At 42.5% G+C, this 19,048-nt stretch overlaps 1 protein-coding gene across 1 annotated transcript in view; it reads left to right on the top strand.

Moving 5' to 3' along the window:
- Nucleotides 1-450: 450 nt before the first annotated feature.
- The window catches only part of LOC149807145 (uncharacterized), an 80,999-nt gene continuing 62,401 nt past the window's right edge, over nt 451-19,048 (top strand). The window contains exon 1 of the mRNA XM_089962705.1: nt 451-2,318. Coding sequence (XP_089818831.1) covers nt 636-2,102 — 1,467 coding nt within the window. The 5' untranslated portion in view covers nt 451-635 and the 3' untranslated portion in view covers nt 2,103-2,318. The remainder of the gene's footprint in view (nt 2,319-19,048) is intronic.

Genomic DNA, 19,048 nt, shown 5'->3' with positions numbered 1-19,048 from the left:
GTGAAAAATTTGTATTGGCTCTCGTTTTGAAGATATTCATATACCTCATTTTCTATGTTTCACTGTGTAAATTTCTCCAGTAGGACTGCAGCAACATCCGGAATAATGATGTAACATTGCATAATACCATCATGCTCACATCATCCACAGTTGATTGCATCATTTTCTGATGCAATGCAATACTAATGCCATGCGGCTGCTGAAGTAAGTTGACGTCAGCAGTGTACTATACATGTGTAGGCCTATTATACTAATGCCAGGCGGCTGCTGAAGCTGACGTAAGCAGTGTACTATATAAAGCCCAATCAGATAGGTTCAGCATTTAAAATATTTTAGACGTTGTGCGAGACAGTTCAAGCTACTGTTACATAAAACTTATTATTGTATCCATTTACGTACAATAAAGAACAGTAATGCCTCGAAAGTATGTTAATACCGCGGACAATTTTTGCTATATTTGTGGGGAAGTGACATTTGCCAACCAGAAGAAAAGTATCAATTCTCAAGTGAAGAAGGCATATCATCTTTACTTCGGATGCAAGGTTGGTGACCAAGACAAGCCTTGGGCTCCGCATATATGCTGTGCTACATGTACAACACAGCTTTCACAGTGGTTGAATTGCAAAAGGTCATCAATGCCGTTTGCAGTCCCAATGGTGTGGAGAGAGCCAAGCAACCACCTAAATGACTGTTACTTCTGCTTGGTTCCTCCTCTTTCCGGCGGAATAACGAAGCGAAAGAAGTCGAGAATAGTCTACCCAAACATTCCGTCTGCATTGAGACCAGTTCCACATGGTGAGGGACTTCCTATTCCAGAACCTCCAGCAGAATATTCTCTTGATTCATCTGACGAAGACAAAGGTGAGTCGACCTGTTCTTCTCCTGGTCCATCAGCATGCAGTGATCCAGATTTTCACTGTGGTGCATCATCAACCCCACACAGAATAACACAGGAAGAACTAAATGACCTGATTCGTGATTTGGACTTATCAAAGAACAAGGCAGAATTGCTAGGATCAAGACTCCAACAATGGAATCTTCTAGAAGAAGATGTCACAATTACTGCATATCGAAAGCGCCACCAGCAATTGGAGCCTTTCTTCAGAAAGGAAAGTAATCTGATATTCTGTTCCGATATTGAGGGCCTCATGAATGCTTTAAAAATCACTCATGACCCACAAGAATGGAGACTATTTGTGGACTCTTCGAAACTGAGTCTCAAGGCTGTGCTTTTGCACAATGGAAACATTCTTCCATCTATTCCAGTAGCGTATGCTGTCCACATGAAAGAGACATACGATAACTTAAGGCAGCTACTGAATTCCATTGAGTATAACAAGTACAGCTGGCACCTCTGTGGTGATTTGAAGGTAGTTGCCCTTTTAATGGGACTGCAGCAAGGATATACAAAATACATGTGTTTCTTATGCGAGTGGGATAGCCGAGCAAGGGAAATGCACTACATGAGGAAGGAATGGACTCACAGGCAGAATGTAGCCATTGGAGAGAAGAATATCCAACACCCAGCTCTGGTTGAGGCTCAGAAAATCTTGCTACCACCCCTTCACATCAAACTAGGTTTGATGAAGAACTTCGTGAAAGCCATTGACCGGACTTTGCCAGCATTCCGATACCTGCATGAAAAATTCCCTCGACTCAGCGAAGCAAAGATTAAAGAGGGAGTTTTTGTGGGTCCTCAGATTCGAGAGCTTTTCAAAGATGACCGGTTCAACAACTTGCTGGAAGGTGACGCGAAACAAGCATGGAATGCTTTTCGCCTAGTTTCTACAAACTTCCTCGGAAATGTTAGGGCAGAAAACTATAAGGAACTAGTAGAAGACATGTTGATGAAGTATAAGAAACTTGGCTGCAATATGTCTCTAAAGATTCACTTCCTTCATTCCCATTTGGATTTCTTTCCTAGCAACTGTGGTATTGTTAGTGATGAACACGGCGAACGTTTTCATCAAGATATCGCAACAATGGAACAAAGATACCAGGGAAAATGGTCCACTACAATGCTGGCTGACTACTGCTGGACACTCCTCAGAGATGCTCCCGAACAGCTGTACAAGAGACAGGCGAAGAAATCTAAGATGTAGTCAATGACTTGATTTTTTATAGGTAGGCTATTACAGTTGACCTTTTACTATTGGAATGCATTTCGTTATGTAAACATTAATTTCTTGCAGATTACAAAAAAACTAGAGCCAATTTTGCAATTTGACTGTCATATTCGTGTTCAGCACATAAAAATTGATAAGAATTGACTAATTTTATTTCAGTAACATGACTTTTGTAAAAATTTGTTGTCCAGTGTTTTTTTTCGAAAAGAACATTCTGCCACTTTCTGTGAGCAATTGGTTTGATGTAATTGCTGAGTGGCCATTACGTGTGATGTGTTAATAGATTATTGTCTTTGTGTATGTTTCTTTTGGTTTCGCCTTGTATGGAGGGGCCTGATGACTGGGCTTGAGTCACCTTATAACACTTAAATTTAGATGGGATATTACTTTTTACTAGTTGCTGTAATTTATTTCCCATGGGGCCTGGTGGTTAGCCACCTTATACGCTTTAATTTATGGGTCGGTTGTAATATTCTGATGTTGTGTTCAGACCTGGATTAGTGCAAATGTTGTTACGGTTAGTTTGTTAGCCACATGCATCAGTCTGGAGGAAGAGAGAGTGTGGAAAAAAAAAACTTATTTTTCTTCCCCTCGTTCCTATTATGTGTATGCTTGTTTCTATTGTGTTATGATTTTTTTGGGGGGGGAGGTTATTTATTGATTTTATTATTTATTTGAGAATATGGGCCCCTTTGCTGAGTATTCAGGTCCCGATAGACTTGTCAGAGGCGTCCGTTCTGTTTGATTAAGACCTAGGTTAGGCGGTCATTCATCCCGATAACCCAGGGTGCTACAGTGGGTGATAGGTGCAGGTGCAGCATCAGCCCGCGCTTGGCGGTACACAACCCTACTTGGGCGGTAAACCGTATGCTACCTCCGCACCTAATTCCCCGCCCGGTTACGCCAAGAGGTGAGTCCGGTGGTGAAGTGACTACACTGTATTTGCTCTTTAGCTAGCAGCATCCTAAGTGTATCTTGCTGCTTTAACTCCAGGGTTCGAGCGCGGCTTTCCTCCTCTTATGTATGTTCAGATGTTAGTGTCAACTTTTACTGTATTTGTCAATTTGTTTTAAGTATAATATTCTGTTTTTATATTTTGTTTCTATGTTGGTGTTTAGCTTGGTGTCTAGCAAGGCTGGGTATTTAAGGGGGGGGGGGGGATTCAATCCAATGGTCAGACTGGAGACTGCATCGCTTTATATGGTTCAAGCGCGGACGCGCTAGAAAACATCCATACGATTTTTGTTGGGTCGGAATACTATAGAGTTTATCTTAGGATGAGGGATAGAGAGAAGTGAAAGAGCATGTATAATGATAAAATTTAAAACAAACGACAGACACATTTTTTCAAAACACAACATTTTTATTTAAACTACTAACAACCAACAATTAGCAATAAAACAAACAAACTATTTTTGACAAGGTTGACAACGTTGTGAAGTGAAGTTAGATTTCCACTGATGGAAGTTTTTGGGCCATTGATGTACACAACGTTTCCTAGCTAAAAACAAAATATAGCAATAATGGTCACAAAACCATCGATCTACTTTGTCATCATTTCTAGATAGGTTACGATCAAAATAAGTTGCTAAATGTTCTAACGAATATCCAGGACTGCGTTGATGAAGAAAATACACACAATATTATCCACACACCATGGAATCTGTGTCTTGTAATTTCACATTATTGAATCGTGTCATCTGGGCATTTATTCTCATAAAGTTGATGATGGCGTCTTGCAAAGGTGGTAATCCATACGAATACAAATACTGCACACAACCCTCTTTAGGGAAGTAGACGGCTACCCAAAGGGTTCCTGGGAGATGACATTCCTCCGTGTTGATAACATAAGATTTATGGCTTTGAGGTTTGCGATGAGGAAGTTCATATTCAGCACACACGACAGGATTCCAAGAAGCAGTGTACGAATTGTTTTTCAAAAGATAATAAAGTTCCCTGGTATCCATTTTTTTATTTTCTTGTTTTTTTCCCACAAGAAATGAAAAGTAATCAATTCAATCCTGAATTTTTGCTTGAAAATCTCTGACAAGTAACCGTTTCTTCGCCTGGTGTCCGCACTCTGAGCCAAGAGAGCTTCGATGTGATGGATCTCTAGAGCAATCAGTGGAGGAGAGGATTGATCACACAAGTCTTTATACCACTGATGCAACACGGCTTCTTCCGAGATGAGACTCCAAGCTTCGTCCAGATACTCGTCCAATTTTTCTTCTTGACTCATCATCAAACATTTATCATGCTAAAGTCAAATGGGATGATCGTTTTGACATCCATTGTAATCTTTCTTAGTCAATTCCGTAATTTTTCTGCCAAGAGGTTGCCAAAACAGGAGACTAAATGTTGTTCTTGTTCTGGCCATCTGGACTTCATCATTATGCCCCCTTCGTCTTCCACGGCTTCCACGAAATCCTCCCATTCCATTTCCATAGGTTCTACATCATTCAGAGAAGGTACGTGTCCTCCATAGCTTCGAATAGTCTAGAATGTCTTCTTTTAAACTGTTTATTATATTGTCGAAATCGGCAAGATGACGTTCACCGTGTAGGCTAGAGCTTCTGCAAGCTGAAGTTCCACGCGCAGTTGACCAGATTTTATAGGGTGGAAATGTCCCTCGTCAATACCTTGGTCTGGATTGAAATAAAAGGCCCACAAAGTATAACCTCCTGCCTAATCTTCGTACGAAATCCCATGACTGGTATTGGTCCCTAACTGTCCCATGCCTTCGAACAGGGACAAGTACGACCTCAAGTAATTCTTCTGGGCAAAGTTAGGTTCGAAAGGTCTCGTACACATGGTCTTGCCATCGCGACTGACTTCGATCTTGGACACTCTGTAGTCCTTAAATTGGAAAGGATTTTGATCGTGGACTCCGTTGAGGGCTGCATTACTAACGATGCCAACGATGAAACGTTTGGGTAACTGTCCTTGGAAAAGAAGATCTTCGATCTTGGATCGGAGTCCAGAGGCAATGGTGAAAGTTTTCACTTCCACGCGTCTTAAAGGATACTTGGCAGTCGTTCAGCTCAAAGTGTGACTGATGTCGTTTCCCGCTTTAGGTAACACTTCCACATGACACACGTAAAGTCTGGCTTCTTGGATTATGGTTTTTTACTCGTTGGCATGAACCATCAAATGGAAAACGGTACTGCTAAGATTCAGTCTCAGTCTGATATCCACTGCGTTCAGTAAAAACAATGTCCAAATGCAAACGATCCATCTACGCCATTACAGGATTTTCTTTCGACGGTCGTTAAAGCCTAAATTGTGAGGATCGTCATCTGCTGCCAGGACTGTGTCGTTAAACTTGTCCTCGCCTGCGTGTCAGGTTTCCATACCACGCAAACATCCAGATGAGTGTTCTTGGCCTCTTTTCCGTACGTCAAGAGATTTTCCAGGTACGCTCGATAAGGGTAAGTATCCTTGCTACTGCTGACGAGTTTGTTATTCAAGTACAAATCAACTTCACTGAACAAGAAATGCATGAAATTGTTGACGAGAGCTACTCTAGCATATGCTTCTAGTGTCGTCCGTTTTCATCACATTGACTTTCAGGTACAAGTAACTGCTATTCAGATCGATGTAATATTCGGACTGTCCTTTAATTTCAAACTCGATGGGAGCTGAATCCATCAAAGAGTAGACGGGATGAAATTCTACCCACTGGGGTTCTTGCATCGTCATCATGGTGGGTGGCATAGCAAACGAATCCAGTTCCGACTTGGAACAGGCACAAGACCCTCGCTGCATAGTTTTTCTCTATCATTTAATAATCAAAAAATCTAAGTTTCAGGCGGTTCTTCGTTTATTGGTTTTTCTAGCTCTGAGCGTATGAAGTCATCTGGAGGGGTGTCTTCGTCGTCTCTTTCTGTCTTGTCCTTGCTGTGGCGTCAGGGAAGTAAGAATGCCTGGCTCGGCAGCGTTCAGGGCATTTATATGAGTTTCTCGTTGGCCCAAAATGTCTTTGCCCATTTGAAGCAAGATATTTTTGCCTGCTATCAAGAAAGCTGTTTTGGGATTTTGTTTGTCGATGATGACTTTTTGGAGAATTTCTGTGCCTTTCGTCAACGCGGCATCTTTCAAGGCATGCAGTCGGTTTCAACACGGGGCCCACCGAACGAAAGGCCGTTTTAGCATATCTCTTAAACATTATCGTCGCTGTCTAGCGACTCCTTGGTACACAGGGCACATGACTTACGAGTCGTCAGAGAATTGTTTTCGAAAATGTTTCACTTTGACTTTCCCTTTGGTGAATTGAATATTTTGTCCCAGATCTCCTTTTTAGCAATGTTGACTGTGTCAAAATATGACGTAATGACTGACAAATAATGAGGATGTACGAATTCGCGGTGAACGTGATAGTTGGTTCCACCTTCCTGATCAGTGGTCGTGCCAGAATCCACTTTGAAAGGAATGGAACGCAGTAATGGCACGGATGTGTGTCCCACCACGTTGTACTCCACCACATCAGAGTACACAAAAAATAAAATTGAGTCCTTGGTTCAGGTCTACAGGGGATATAAAATACTTTGCAAAATTCAAGTTGTTGATGATGAATGGTACTAACTTACCTGGCTGAATCATCTAGACATTCCCACCCAAAATGTCAAACAATTCCGGACAAAACTGAATGGCCAACGTTTTGTTATCCGGAAATTTCATCAGTAGGCGACGAGCTACTTTGTGGTACTCCAGGATGACACTCTTTTGTTTTCTCTCCAAGGCTTTACCAAACAATGCATTTAATCTGTTGACCGCTAAAATAACAGCCTTCCGGAATTTTCACAGTATAGGTGTACTGTGCAGTATTGAGGGATAGGTTGTTATCCAAGTACTCTTGCACTTGGGCGTCTAGACCTTAAAAGTGTTTTTCTTTTCAGTGATGTTTTTGATTTGTGTAGGGCGAATCATTTCCACCAAAGCTACTTCCCAAAGGGCTTCGTGATCTCATTGGATGGCCTGGGGTAATTTGGCTGTGAAATAGAACACGGTATTGATGTGAAACACCTCCATGGAACTGTCACTGAGTAACGTTAAGTAAAATTGGTTGTTGTTATTCATAATTCCAGAGTTCACTCGACGTGAGAAGAATGTTTAAAGAAGCATTGTTGTTGGAATGGTGACTTTTGGAAGGGTGACTTACCTTAGGCGCAATACTCCCGTTGTCACCGTTAGAGGAGTATTTCAGGGAAGGATTCGGAAGAAGGTAACCGATTCAACTGCTCAGTAAAATGGTCCACAATTGTTTGTCTCCTTGTTCCAAACTCACATTGGCAATCGCAACACCGATGACACAATACACCACAAAGATTTGGCAGAGAAAGACTATTTGTATTTCAGGCACACGTTCTCCACACCACACCCACAAGGGTTGCTTTTGTAGATCATGCAGAGACGAACTCGGTAAAGGAGTAGTCACTGCGGTGGTAGCTGTAGCTGAGGCTGTGTGGAATGGCATGATGGTCACTTCTTTTTATAGTCGATGACTTGCAAAGCGTCGATCCAAGAATCAAAAGTGAGAGGATATCCTTTCCAACGTACTTTGACTTCTTTGACACGGCGTTTTCACAGTTCGGTGGTCCAGTTGGGTAAGTAACCTTTGTCGTTATATATATGTGCGTTTGGTTTTGCCAGTGTGCACGCAGTCTCCTGCTGCCAAAACTCCACCTTTCTTGGGGACAGCCACCGTCGGGGACGTACCAAACAGGCGCTGAAACACAGTCACTTCGTTATCGGGAGTCACTTCTTTGGGGGCACATCCGATGCTCCGATGGAAAGATTGTTTCTACGCTTAGGCCCGGTACGGTAAGATTTCGATGTGCTTGAGAGTGTGTTGATGCGTAAAATATTTCTAGATGCGTTCTTTCAAGGTGCGTTGAAAACGTTCCACGATGCTGGTTTTGGTTTCGGGATTCTCGGTGGTGAAAAAAATTAATGTCAGGTTTCTTTAATTCTTTTTGAAAGCTTGGTTCAGAAATTCGATGCCTTTGTGAGTTTGGCATCGAAGAGGGTGACTACCACTTTGTTCCAACACCAGTTTAAGGGCTTGCACTAACTCACTGCTCGATTTGGAAGTCCATGGCATGACCCAGGCAAATTTAGAAAAGACGTCGATGACACAAATCGAATATTTGTAGCCACAATTGTAGGTGGCCAAATGAGAGACATTAGCTAAATCGGCTTGCCATTGATGATTTATGCCTTCCACTCGGGTGCGACTTCTGGAAAATTTTCGTCGAATGGGTTTGTGTTAGGTGTACGTGGCTTGTTCTTGTAGCCATCGTTGCACTTGAGGTAAAAGGAGACTTTTCAGGCGGCTTTTGGCAGTACGATACAATTTCTGAAATCCTCCGTAACCTGCAGGATGGGATCGATCGTAGTAAATGCTGACTAATACCTTCTCCATTTTTTCAATAAGTCACCCTCTCTTCGCTGCTACTTTGGATGGAGCGAAATGGTGGTTTGGAAACGGCTTCAAATGTCCGATGTGCCATGGGACTGGAAGTCGAGGGTAGTGGTGGTGGTGGTACTGGGATGGTTTGGTCTTCTTTTCTTTTTTCACTTCTGGTTTCCTTTTTTTCTTCTGCACTTCTGTTAAAGGAGAAATGTACATATCGTTTTAACCCAAGTTTTGAGTTCTCGTTGAGTGGTGTGGGAAGGAGTCAACAAGGCGCTGCAATCTTACTAGGGATTGGAGCTGCTGGTGGTGCTTGAAAGACTTCTCGTGCCTCTTTTCCTCTGACATCCGTGGGGCTGCGTCTGTCTTGACCACTGAGAGTGGTGGTGGTGATGGTGATACAATTTTCATCACGGCCTTAAAATCTTTCAGAGTTGGTAGAGCTTTTTCGTCTGAAGCTTTCTGGTGAAAGAGTTGACCGTACCGTTGAAATTTTTCCGTTTCTGGAAAATCGCTGCAATCCATCAACGATTGCAATTCGTGTTGTAACTGGGACATCTCGGTCAAATGAGGGTTGGAAGGTCCGTTGTTCTTGCCATCGATTGTATTCCATCCATCGTTTGTAAGGCACTAAAGTCAGTTTTCGTCCTTCCATCCGATTTCAATGGCCACGTCAACGATCTTTTAACTCCTTAGGTCCCTTTTATCTTCCTGGAAGCATGGTTAAAATATCTCCCAGGAGTCCGAACGCGAGCCAAACTATTGCTTTGGCATGAGGTGCTAACAGGGGTAAAAATCATCCGCGCTGAACCAACATCTTTTTCTTTTGACGGATGGGGATTTTCTTTTGGACCATTTGGCGAAGAACGTGTCGATGTTTGGTTAAGCATTTTTTTCTGATATGGAGACAAAGGTATCGTGTCCTTCAAGACATTCAGACAACATTCGCTCACGGTATCGATGACGCCTTTGGAGGCTGTTTGAATGAGGGTTTTTTCACATGGGTGAAGAGGCTTTGGACAGGACGGACAACAGGTCCCCATGTTTGACTAAACGAGGAAGTCCTTTCCTTTTCTTTCCGTTGGGGGTGGGGTGAAGAAGGATGTTTTCTAGGAGTGACATCTTTGTTTGTTTGTTGGTACCGGGGAACATACAAAAAATACACTGACGTCGATGAATTGGCACACTCTTTTATCTTTTATTGCACTGTCGCTTCGTCAAAAAGGTGACGATGTATTTTCCGAATTCGCCAAAGAATCCTACCCTTTGGTCGCTCCTCATTTTCTTTAGACGACTTTATCTATTCTGGTGGTGACGTAGATGCTTGGCCAAAATTTTATTCGGATAACGAGTCTGTCCTTTATTTTTTTCATTTCCTTTTTGGACAGAAGAACGACGATGGTGACAGTGTGCACTTCTTTGGGGGAACATCTGTGGGCGTTCAGCAGCACACACAAAAATGCACTGAAGTTCATGGCTTGACACGCGTCCTTTTATATTTTTTTGTTCAAGGTGTTGTTTAAACGGATTGACCATATCTTCTATGCCAAAAATACTCCCCTTTGCTGACTTCTCCTTTTCTTAGGACGATTGGTCTTTTCTTGGGTGACGTCGATGCTTGGCTAAGCGTTTTTGTTTGGGATGACGAGACTGTCCTTGTATTTTTACTTTTCCTTTTTCGACATAAGAAGGTCGATGATGACGATGTGCACTTCTTTGAGGGGACATCTTTGGGTGTTCAGGAGCACAAAAACTCTGATCCCCATCATTCGTCTCAGGTCTTTTTAATACTGGAATGCGTCGCCTCTGATTGTCTTTACGTCGTATCAACTTGATGACAGGCATCACGTATCGTGAAGGGCTTCGCAAAGGACTAAATCAGGACAGTTCTTGCTTGGTTAAATCCAGTAAAATCTGTAACATGCCCGATCTCTCTTGGACTTTGATTTTGGGTGCAGGTACTTTGTGAGCAGCTGCCACTGCATTAAAGAAGAAGAGGGTGTCCACGCTGCATAAAGAAGTTCTTGGATACGCGGGATTCCATTGTTTCATCAAATGAGGAAGGACGGTTTTGGCTGGCAGCAACAGCAACGGAGAAGTGGAAGAACCTGAGCCTACTGGATACGCGGTAACAGTTGCTGAAGGTCGTGGTTTGCAAATGTAAGGTTGCGTCCTGGCCGAAGTGCCTATTGCGGGTAGAAGCTGTTTCTATTGATTTTTCTTTATCTGAGGCTGTGACATGGTTTTGACACTGTCGATCTTTTCTTCTTCTCTTGGGTACGTTGGGGAGTGTTTTTATTTATTGGGGACGATTTTTGGGCGTTTGGATCCCATTTTAAGAGGGAGCGAATAATTACACTTCCGTGAGAACCGCTACCTCCAGGTTTCAAAGTGATTTGCATTTTGGTTTGAGTGTCGATGCAAGGATCAGCCAGTTGCGTCAAGGTTACTTTGTTTTTGCCAAAAAATCGTTTGTTTTGATTTGGAATTTGTGGATTTTTTCGCCACTTATGCTGTACAAGGCACGAATCAATTTGACGTGAAGATAAGACTGAAGGGTCGTCACGTTGACGCTGTGTGAGACAGACCAAAAGTGTCAGAGGTTTTTATAGATTTTTTTGTTAAGTCGACAGGGACTTGTACACCATAGGCCCTCCGTCTTGGCATCAGTGATGAAACAAATGGGTACGAAATCGCAAATAATCGGGATTATATGGTTTTAAATCAACGAGTAAATAGGCGTGTGGGAGTTGAGAAGCATCGTCGTACGCATATATCAACCAAGGCGTTCCTAACAGTTTGGCTAAGACTTGCACTTGCGAGTTATCTCTAGGGCTTTTAAACAAGACCATGTAATGAGCATTGACAATGATGTTGCGATGGGCTTTACTTTGTTGAAACAAATTTTGAGTGATGTAAATGACACTGGAATTACGATGATGCCCTTTGCGCGTAAGTTACAGTTTAATTTCTTCGTCTTCTCCTAACATGTCACCGAAAATGACCAGATGGGTTTAAATTTGGTCAGACACTGTTCCGTCGTCTTTGCCATGAATGCCTTCCACAAACACGATGGAATCACCTTGATTTTCTTGCAAGAGACTGTACGCCGATTGCCACTCTTTGTAACACCAGACGATCCGTTGAGGTGGACGATCGATCAAATGATGGTTATGTTCGATCAAACGTTTGACAAATTCGGTTTTGCCTGAATTGCTAGGTCCGGCAATTAATATGCTAAAGGGATGGCGAAGATACAAGGCCTCACAACTGGTACAATCTAAGTTTTTGTCGATGACTTTGAAAGTGGAGAAAGAGGGAGCAGAGACAGTAATATGTAGCCATAGTAGTGGAGGGAATGTCACTTTTGACACGAAGACAGACAAACAAGACAATAGTTTTATACTTTTTTCAGGACACGTTTGTTTCAATCTTTAAAATGGAACAACACAAAAGACAAAAATACATAAAAGCCAAATGGTTAGGTACATCATTAAAATACACATCACAACGATCAAAGTGGAATATAAACAAGTCACTGTACAACAAGTTTTTGGTAACAACGGTGTCATAGGGACAGTGTGTAATGTTCTTACACTCTCTACATTGGGTACTGTCATGCAGATGTCGTCCTGGAATGGTCTTTTGGGAATGTCTATGACAGTCCTGCCCTAAAAGGAGTGGTTTTCCACGGTGACGGGTTTTTCTTCTGGCACTGTCACTAACACAGTTTTAAAAGTTGCTTTTTCACTGGACATTTTTAGGATCGCAACTATTGGGCATAATGGGCCACTTCTTTGGTCCAAACCTCGAAGCCCCAACTTTTCCATTCATGTACATCTGTCCAATGAGGTGAAAAGCACAAGCTACACACGCATCGTCGTACACATCTTCAATACCTAAAAGTTGACGAATCTTTTTCCCGTAGAGGTCGAGAAGTATCCAGATGAAAACGCAAGGCTTTTAATAGAATGAGTCTCTCGTGGACATTTAAAGGGACCACTTTCATGTTTTATTTGGTGGTAAGTAATGTTCGTAAAGAGCCAATAAGGAATCAGATGGTAAACGAAATCCCAAAAAGGAGGTCACTAAGACACACACCACACATCGACCACAATTCATGGGAAACAATTCTCGCAATAAGTGTTGGTAATCCTCCACATTTTGAATACTCTCATTGATTTACTTTTATGAAATCTGATCTATCACAGCTAATAAAGATCGTAGCATACTAGCTCGTTTCATACCCTCTTTTTGGAAAGCAATACGTGTAGTTTCTACAGAGATGATCGTACTCCAGTGACGAATCTAAATGTTTCAGTAACTAACGTGCATATCACACGCCGTTCAGAAGTTTCCTCTTGAACTAAGTTTACGTTGTGTAAAAGATTTTGATAATCCTTTAATTCTTCTTGTGAAATTCGTTGCAGTATGTCTACCTCTTAGTAAAAAAAATCACTAACAAAAATTTAATCCTTCTTGTCCGTGAGTGATCAATGTCTGACCACTGAAACATTTTCGTCTGAATCTATCCTCTTATATCAATCAGGTACCAGTGGTTTAAACATCGGTGAAGTAACGGATGCAATTGCTCTTTACGTTGAACTTGTATTTTGACCAGCTCTCGCTAAATGCGTTCTCTCAACTCCTCAGGCAAACCACGAATGTACTCTTGTAAAGTATCCGTCCAGAGATTACTGAGGTCGTCCTACTAAAGGTAGGTAATGGCAATCCGGAGATCATCTAGCATGTTCAAGGTAAGCCGAATCATTCTGCTCCCACTCATGAAGTGACACACCGCAACTGAAGAACTTCACTTTGTCACCTTTGCCCAAGTAGATAAATCCGGCTCTGGCTAATTCTTCCGGGGTAGGTCCTCCCAGATATTTTGGCCATTTTCTTTGGAACATTTAGACTCGATTTCAAAGTTTCAATATTCCGGCAAATGCATAGGGAACGAATATTCGTCTTGTACGGGTTCATTTTGATGAGGTTACCGTTGTATGTAGTTTACTTGGTGTTGGATAACATCAGTATGGTGGTAGCTGTATGGTTGCACGTGGAGGATGACATCCACTATGAAAACCAGTAAAGGATCCACGATTTCGCATCCGTCAGGTTTGACACGCACAGCATCACTTTCCAAGATATCTGTAGTGGTGTTGGTAGTCATAGCAAAGTTCCCATGATGTCCTGTTGAAGTACTCATAGCAAAGTTCCCATGATGTGGTACTGAATCGCTGAGGTAACAGCTTACAGAATCCTTGCAATCGCAAGGCACAGCATCGCACTTGAGTCATCTCTCGCTTGATACTTGCTGTTTAAAAGGATTCATCTTTCACGCTTGGCGTTTGTATTCACAATGAAGTATCGGTCTTGGATGTTTAACCCATTATATGCTAGCCAATATCCACGTGACCGTACGGTAACGTGATGTGGATGGGAAGCCGTACATGCTTGTGGTACACAATTTGATACAATTTTTCCAAGGACCGAATGACGAATTGGTGTGTGGCTAATGTACAATCTTGTCAGGTTCGTAGGTGGTCACTTTAAAATATTTATTCTTTCCAGGCTGCAAGGCTTCTTTCAAGACCCCAAAGTTCACCACTCTACTGATACAATAATTGAGATTCAATCCTTTCACTTTACACTTGGTGTGCACTTTTCATTGTTTGTCCCGGTATTCTTAGCCGTAATTTTTGGGACTGCCACTAGCAAAACTTAGAATGTTGTCATTGGGGTACTTGTCCATCCAGGAACCTAAACGGTCTCCTTTGATGTTAGGGTAACAGTGACCCAGGAGATCTATGTAGATGCAACTCTTTGTGTCAAAAGACAGCACACGATCTCCTAACAGTTCTAAAACTTCGTACAGTTTTAAGCAATCGTGGGCTGTCACGTAGGCCGCAATGATGACATTTCCAAATTCATCGGCCTCTACAAAGTCCAGTTCTTCGTCGTAATTTACCAAGAGCAAGTCCTCACGAAGGACGTTCACATGTTTCATGTATTTGGTTTTGTCGTGAATCATCTGAAAGTAGCGGAAAGGTTCTGTCAAATAATTCGTCTTGGGTAAACACGGTCGTTGTGCCATTTTCCTCCACAAGCAATTTAACATCACTTTAGCAAACAATCGCTTTCCTTCGTTTATCTCTTCGTGCTCTAATGCGATACCTTCCTGCTCCAAGTATTTCTCTTTGAATTTATTTTGGCCTTCGGGAGTGTGGCACCAGGAAGCATAGCCGCTGCCTTCTTATTTCAGTTTCAAAAAAGCATCCACGTAGTCTGCAAAAATGCCTTGTGGCACTGTTCTGTCTTGGGAAAGCGGTACATTTCGTACACTTCTAATAACTGGTATCCCAGATCCAGAGTTTTAAACAATTCCACGCTGATCCGCATTCCCGTCAAGGCGCGTTCTTCCTGGGTGTTCTCACAAAGTAAATCTTGGTTACACGTTTCGGCACAAGTACAGCACAAAGGAAACATCAGTGATGTAAAACAGGATGGTACAAGTCCGTTGGAGGCAAGACTTTGCAATTTATCAATCCTTCGTATTGTCGAATGTTTTCCACGTCGATGTGTTCCGTTAGCAATTGCGGGTGCCCTACAGGAAAGTGACAATATTTGCACACGTAGGGATACAGCGAACACACGTCCAATTATTCGATTTCTTCTCCTTTCTCCTCGTCAGCTTGGTTCAGCAAACAAAATTCGTCCGTTCCCCGTACAAACTCTCCCGTGGATTCAGAGGGTCCACCAACTTGTAACTTTCCACGATGCTTTAAACTTGGGACCGTTTTTCTTCAAACGATGATAGTACTCATGTTCCCACATTTCCACTACTTGGTATCCTTCCTGTTCTAACTTCAAGCGTCGCTGACAAGAGGCCTGGTAAAAGTCTTCCATGGTACGTTATAAAATCTCAGTTTTGGTGTCACGTTGAGTTTAACAGATGGGACATCTATAAAATAAGCAACCGTTAAACTCGTACACGATCCTGGAGTTTTCTATGTCCCAATCATCCACTGAATATGTTCCGATAGTCTTTTCACATCCTCCGTTTCGGGCATGTTGGGTCCATTTTTCTTCCTTGTCGCACAAGTAACGTAGCCAGCGTAAGGCTTTGACCGAGTATTGACGTTTTGACAAAGTTCGTCGTTTGAGGGCAAATGACAGCCAGGGTGTTTTCAGGCATGACTCGTTTGCGGTACACTAAGGAACATGCTTTGGCAATGGTGCAGGCTTCTTTCAAGGGATCGATCCCTCTGTGTTCCATGAACGACAATACTTTAACATTTCTTCCTGAAAGTCGAAGGGGTCCGAGGCGTGAGAGTGGTTCCAAGAGTACAGTGCTTCTCGTTGTTCGGTACGCGTGTTAACGGAGTCGTAATAGTGATACTCAGGCAAATGGGGCAGAATGGCTTGTTAATTGGCTTCGATATTGAAAAAGCGCGGGAAATAGCCTTTTGCCATTTATGTCATTCCAAACGTCTTATGCATTCAACTCAATGGCATGGCCAAGTAACTCATCGAATCTACAAATCGTACTTGTCCCAGTTGCATGTAGATGAGTTCGGCTCCATCCAAAGTGACTTTAAGACGTTCGGTACTTTGTTCCGTATAGTATCTGAGAAGAAATTTTCCATTGTACCCCGAGAAATTGTGAGTCATAACCATGGCATGGCGATGACAATCTCCGTAATGTTCAATGTTCTCTTGGTTCCACGTCTCATCGATGGGGTCAAATATCCATTTGGCGAAATCGGACAGTGTGTTTGATCTACGAAAGATTTGTTCACGTCCTCCAGAAATCTTTATGCAGTGAGGACAATGACTAAAGATAGGCTCATGGGTACACTTCTCACACGCTCGATGATCCACGCAGAAATTAGGAATGTGAATACCGGTCTATTGCCTGCATTCGAAATCGAAGAAGATGAAACTGCCTTTCTTCTGGTCATCTTCCTATTGATGTTTGGAATGATATTTTTGAATGTAGGATTCGTGTTCAAAGTCCACGATTTGGTGACAAATGTGACATAGTTTCTTTCCTGAGCACACGTGAGCCTTGGCAACATTGGTACGTAGGCTTTGTCCACAAGTAGGACACAATCTCAGGAGTTGGCAAGCACGTTTCGCTGTGAACCTTGCGTCTTCAGATGTTATTGGTAACAGGTAGGTCTGAGAAAAGTGCGTTGACATGGAGGCAATGCTCTCGTTCTTATCCTTCGTCCAGCAGGGTTGATAGGCCAAAAATCCCTCACATTTCGATCCACAATGCCTGTCTTGCTCTCGATTGTTATAGCCATAGTCACATTTCTCACAGTAATAACTGTATCCCAGGAATGCATTGATACTGATAATGGTATCCAAATGTTTATCGTGATAATAGACGTGAATGTATTTTCCATCTTTGAAAGTTTCGCCTCGACACAACAGAGGTCCGTGCACTTCCTCAGGGTGTACTTTCAAGGTGTAGCGTGGAGCCAAGACGTCTTGCAACTTTTGCTTTTCAGGAATGCCACAGGGGGTGTCTTTGGACAGCCCCACTTGCTGTAACAAGAGTTCTGCTTCTCTTCGTTGTTTGGCTTGGTACGATCATTGAATAGTTTTCCAGGATTTTTTCCATTCTACCGTTTCGTTCCTGTCGGCATACATTCATCCCACCACGACGGTACGGGCTAACCACATCTTGTCTTGAGGGTTTTTAATTTGGATGAGGCTCTTTTTGGTGCTGAGAAGGTCGTCCACCAAAAACACCTTTTTGCCTCCGGTCCCTTGGGGAAGAGACATGTGGGTCATGAACAGTGTCGCTTTTCCGTCGGTGATGTGAAACTTGTCATTGAATTGTTGCACGTGTTGAATCTTGTCGATGATTTTGGAAGGTGCTTTTTCTGATGCACTGCTAAACTCGATCCAAACAGGCGACATCAGACTGTCGTGATCAACGGAAAATCTCAAGCGATCGTCTTCTTTTGCTTGACATTGTCGTTGCAATGTGATTAACAAAGAATCCTACACTTGGGTGATGAACCCCTCTGCTTTTTCCAACGGTACGTCTCACTTGAAATCTTTAAACTCCACCGTGTACGTGTAGGCTGTGGTTCTAAATTTTCTAGGGGAGCCCTTTTCCGTCTCCCGAATGTGGTAGTACTTTACAGGGGTTAATGGTAGTGGACTCTGGTTGCGTATAGACTCTCTGGGTCTGGATTCTGGCTCACTCATGTCATCTTCAAAATCGCTGGCATGAATTTGAGCCAAGACTTCAGCTACTGTGCGAGTCAGTAGGTCACGTTTCTGCCTCTTACTTTCTTCTCCTTTCTCCACGAAATGATGCGATCGTTTCATCTTGACTGCAAATGGTCAAATGACTAAATTTTAAAAGCTACGGATCCCTATGACCATGTCAAGCCAGTGTATTCCATATATAGAGGGTTAGTGTCTTCCCTTCCAGTATTCAAACCTACCAGAACGATGGAAGAACCAACACATATTGAACTTCTGATCAGAGCTTTGCGAGGAGTCATACAAAAATTTTCTTCAGAGATGCCGACGGACTACTTCCCCTCCATTCGAGGTAAAAGTCAAGATAATTGCTATATCTGTCAGAAGGAAGGGCATTAGGCTACAGAATGTCCAAACGTCAAAAAAGCTAGACAAGTGTCAGAAAAGACTAAAGTCAAGGTCATATTATCATTGTCAAGAGAAAGGACATTTGTCTTCGGATTTCCCTAAGAAACAACAGGAGCAAGAGGAAGAAAGGGGTTCCGAAAGTAAGAACCCAGACACGTCCAGAAAAAGAAAAAGAGAAGACGAGTAGAAAGTGAGGAAGAAGAGGAAAAACCTGTGAAAGTGAAGAACTTCAAAAAACAGGGTGAACAAAGACACAGAAGAAATCTATGAACTTTTTAAAGTGTTGTGTTAGAATACGGACCTATACTCATGCACTCACACACACACATACATCATGGGACAAAAAAAGGATTTTGAGTTTTAATTGATTTTGGCAATTGAATTAGCATCTCTTTTCGAGAGAATCTGGTGCCTCAGGAACGGGAAGCAATCAGCTTTAACTGTCTTAAGCCTTTGCCACGGCAAAGGCCTACTTCTGGTCTTGCTTCTGTCGATATTTTGGTAGAAATCACATGGGCTGGTATCTCAGGTGTAGTAATGGGGTTGGATTGTTTGGCTCGGGAAGGTCTTTTTCTCTTGGGTCGTATTAAAAAGTATGATACATTTGTTTCAAATTCCTTAACTCTGCCAAAATATCTAAGAGTACCACCACCGTTTGACTCTCCCTGCCCTCCTACTCTCCTAGACCTTGTTTTTTCTCTGCTACTGGTTCTTCTTCCTGTCGTTTCCTTCTTCTTGCCTCTTCTTCTTGCTGTTCCTGTTGAAGGAGAAAAGCTTGTTCTGCTTCTTTCTGCTGTTACAAAAAAAAAATTTCTCCAATTCTTCTTTCTGTCCCTGTTTAAAATCCTCGACGTGTGGTAAGGTGGCGGAGGTG

This window comes from Sinohyriopsis cumingii, chromosome 1 (genome assembly GCF_028554795.1).
Source record: "Sinohyriopsis cumingii isolate HCF-2022 chromosome 1, ASM2855479v2, whole genome shotgun sequence".
Lineage (NCBI taxonomy): Eukaryota > Metazoa > Mollusca > Bivalvia > Unionida > Unionidae > Sinohyriopsis > Sinohyriopsis cumingii.
The sequence above is the reverse complement of the archived record's forward strand: the minus strand, read 5'-3'. Positions and strand labels throughout refer to the sequence as shown.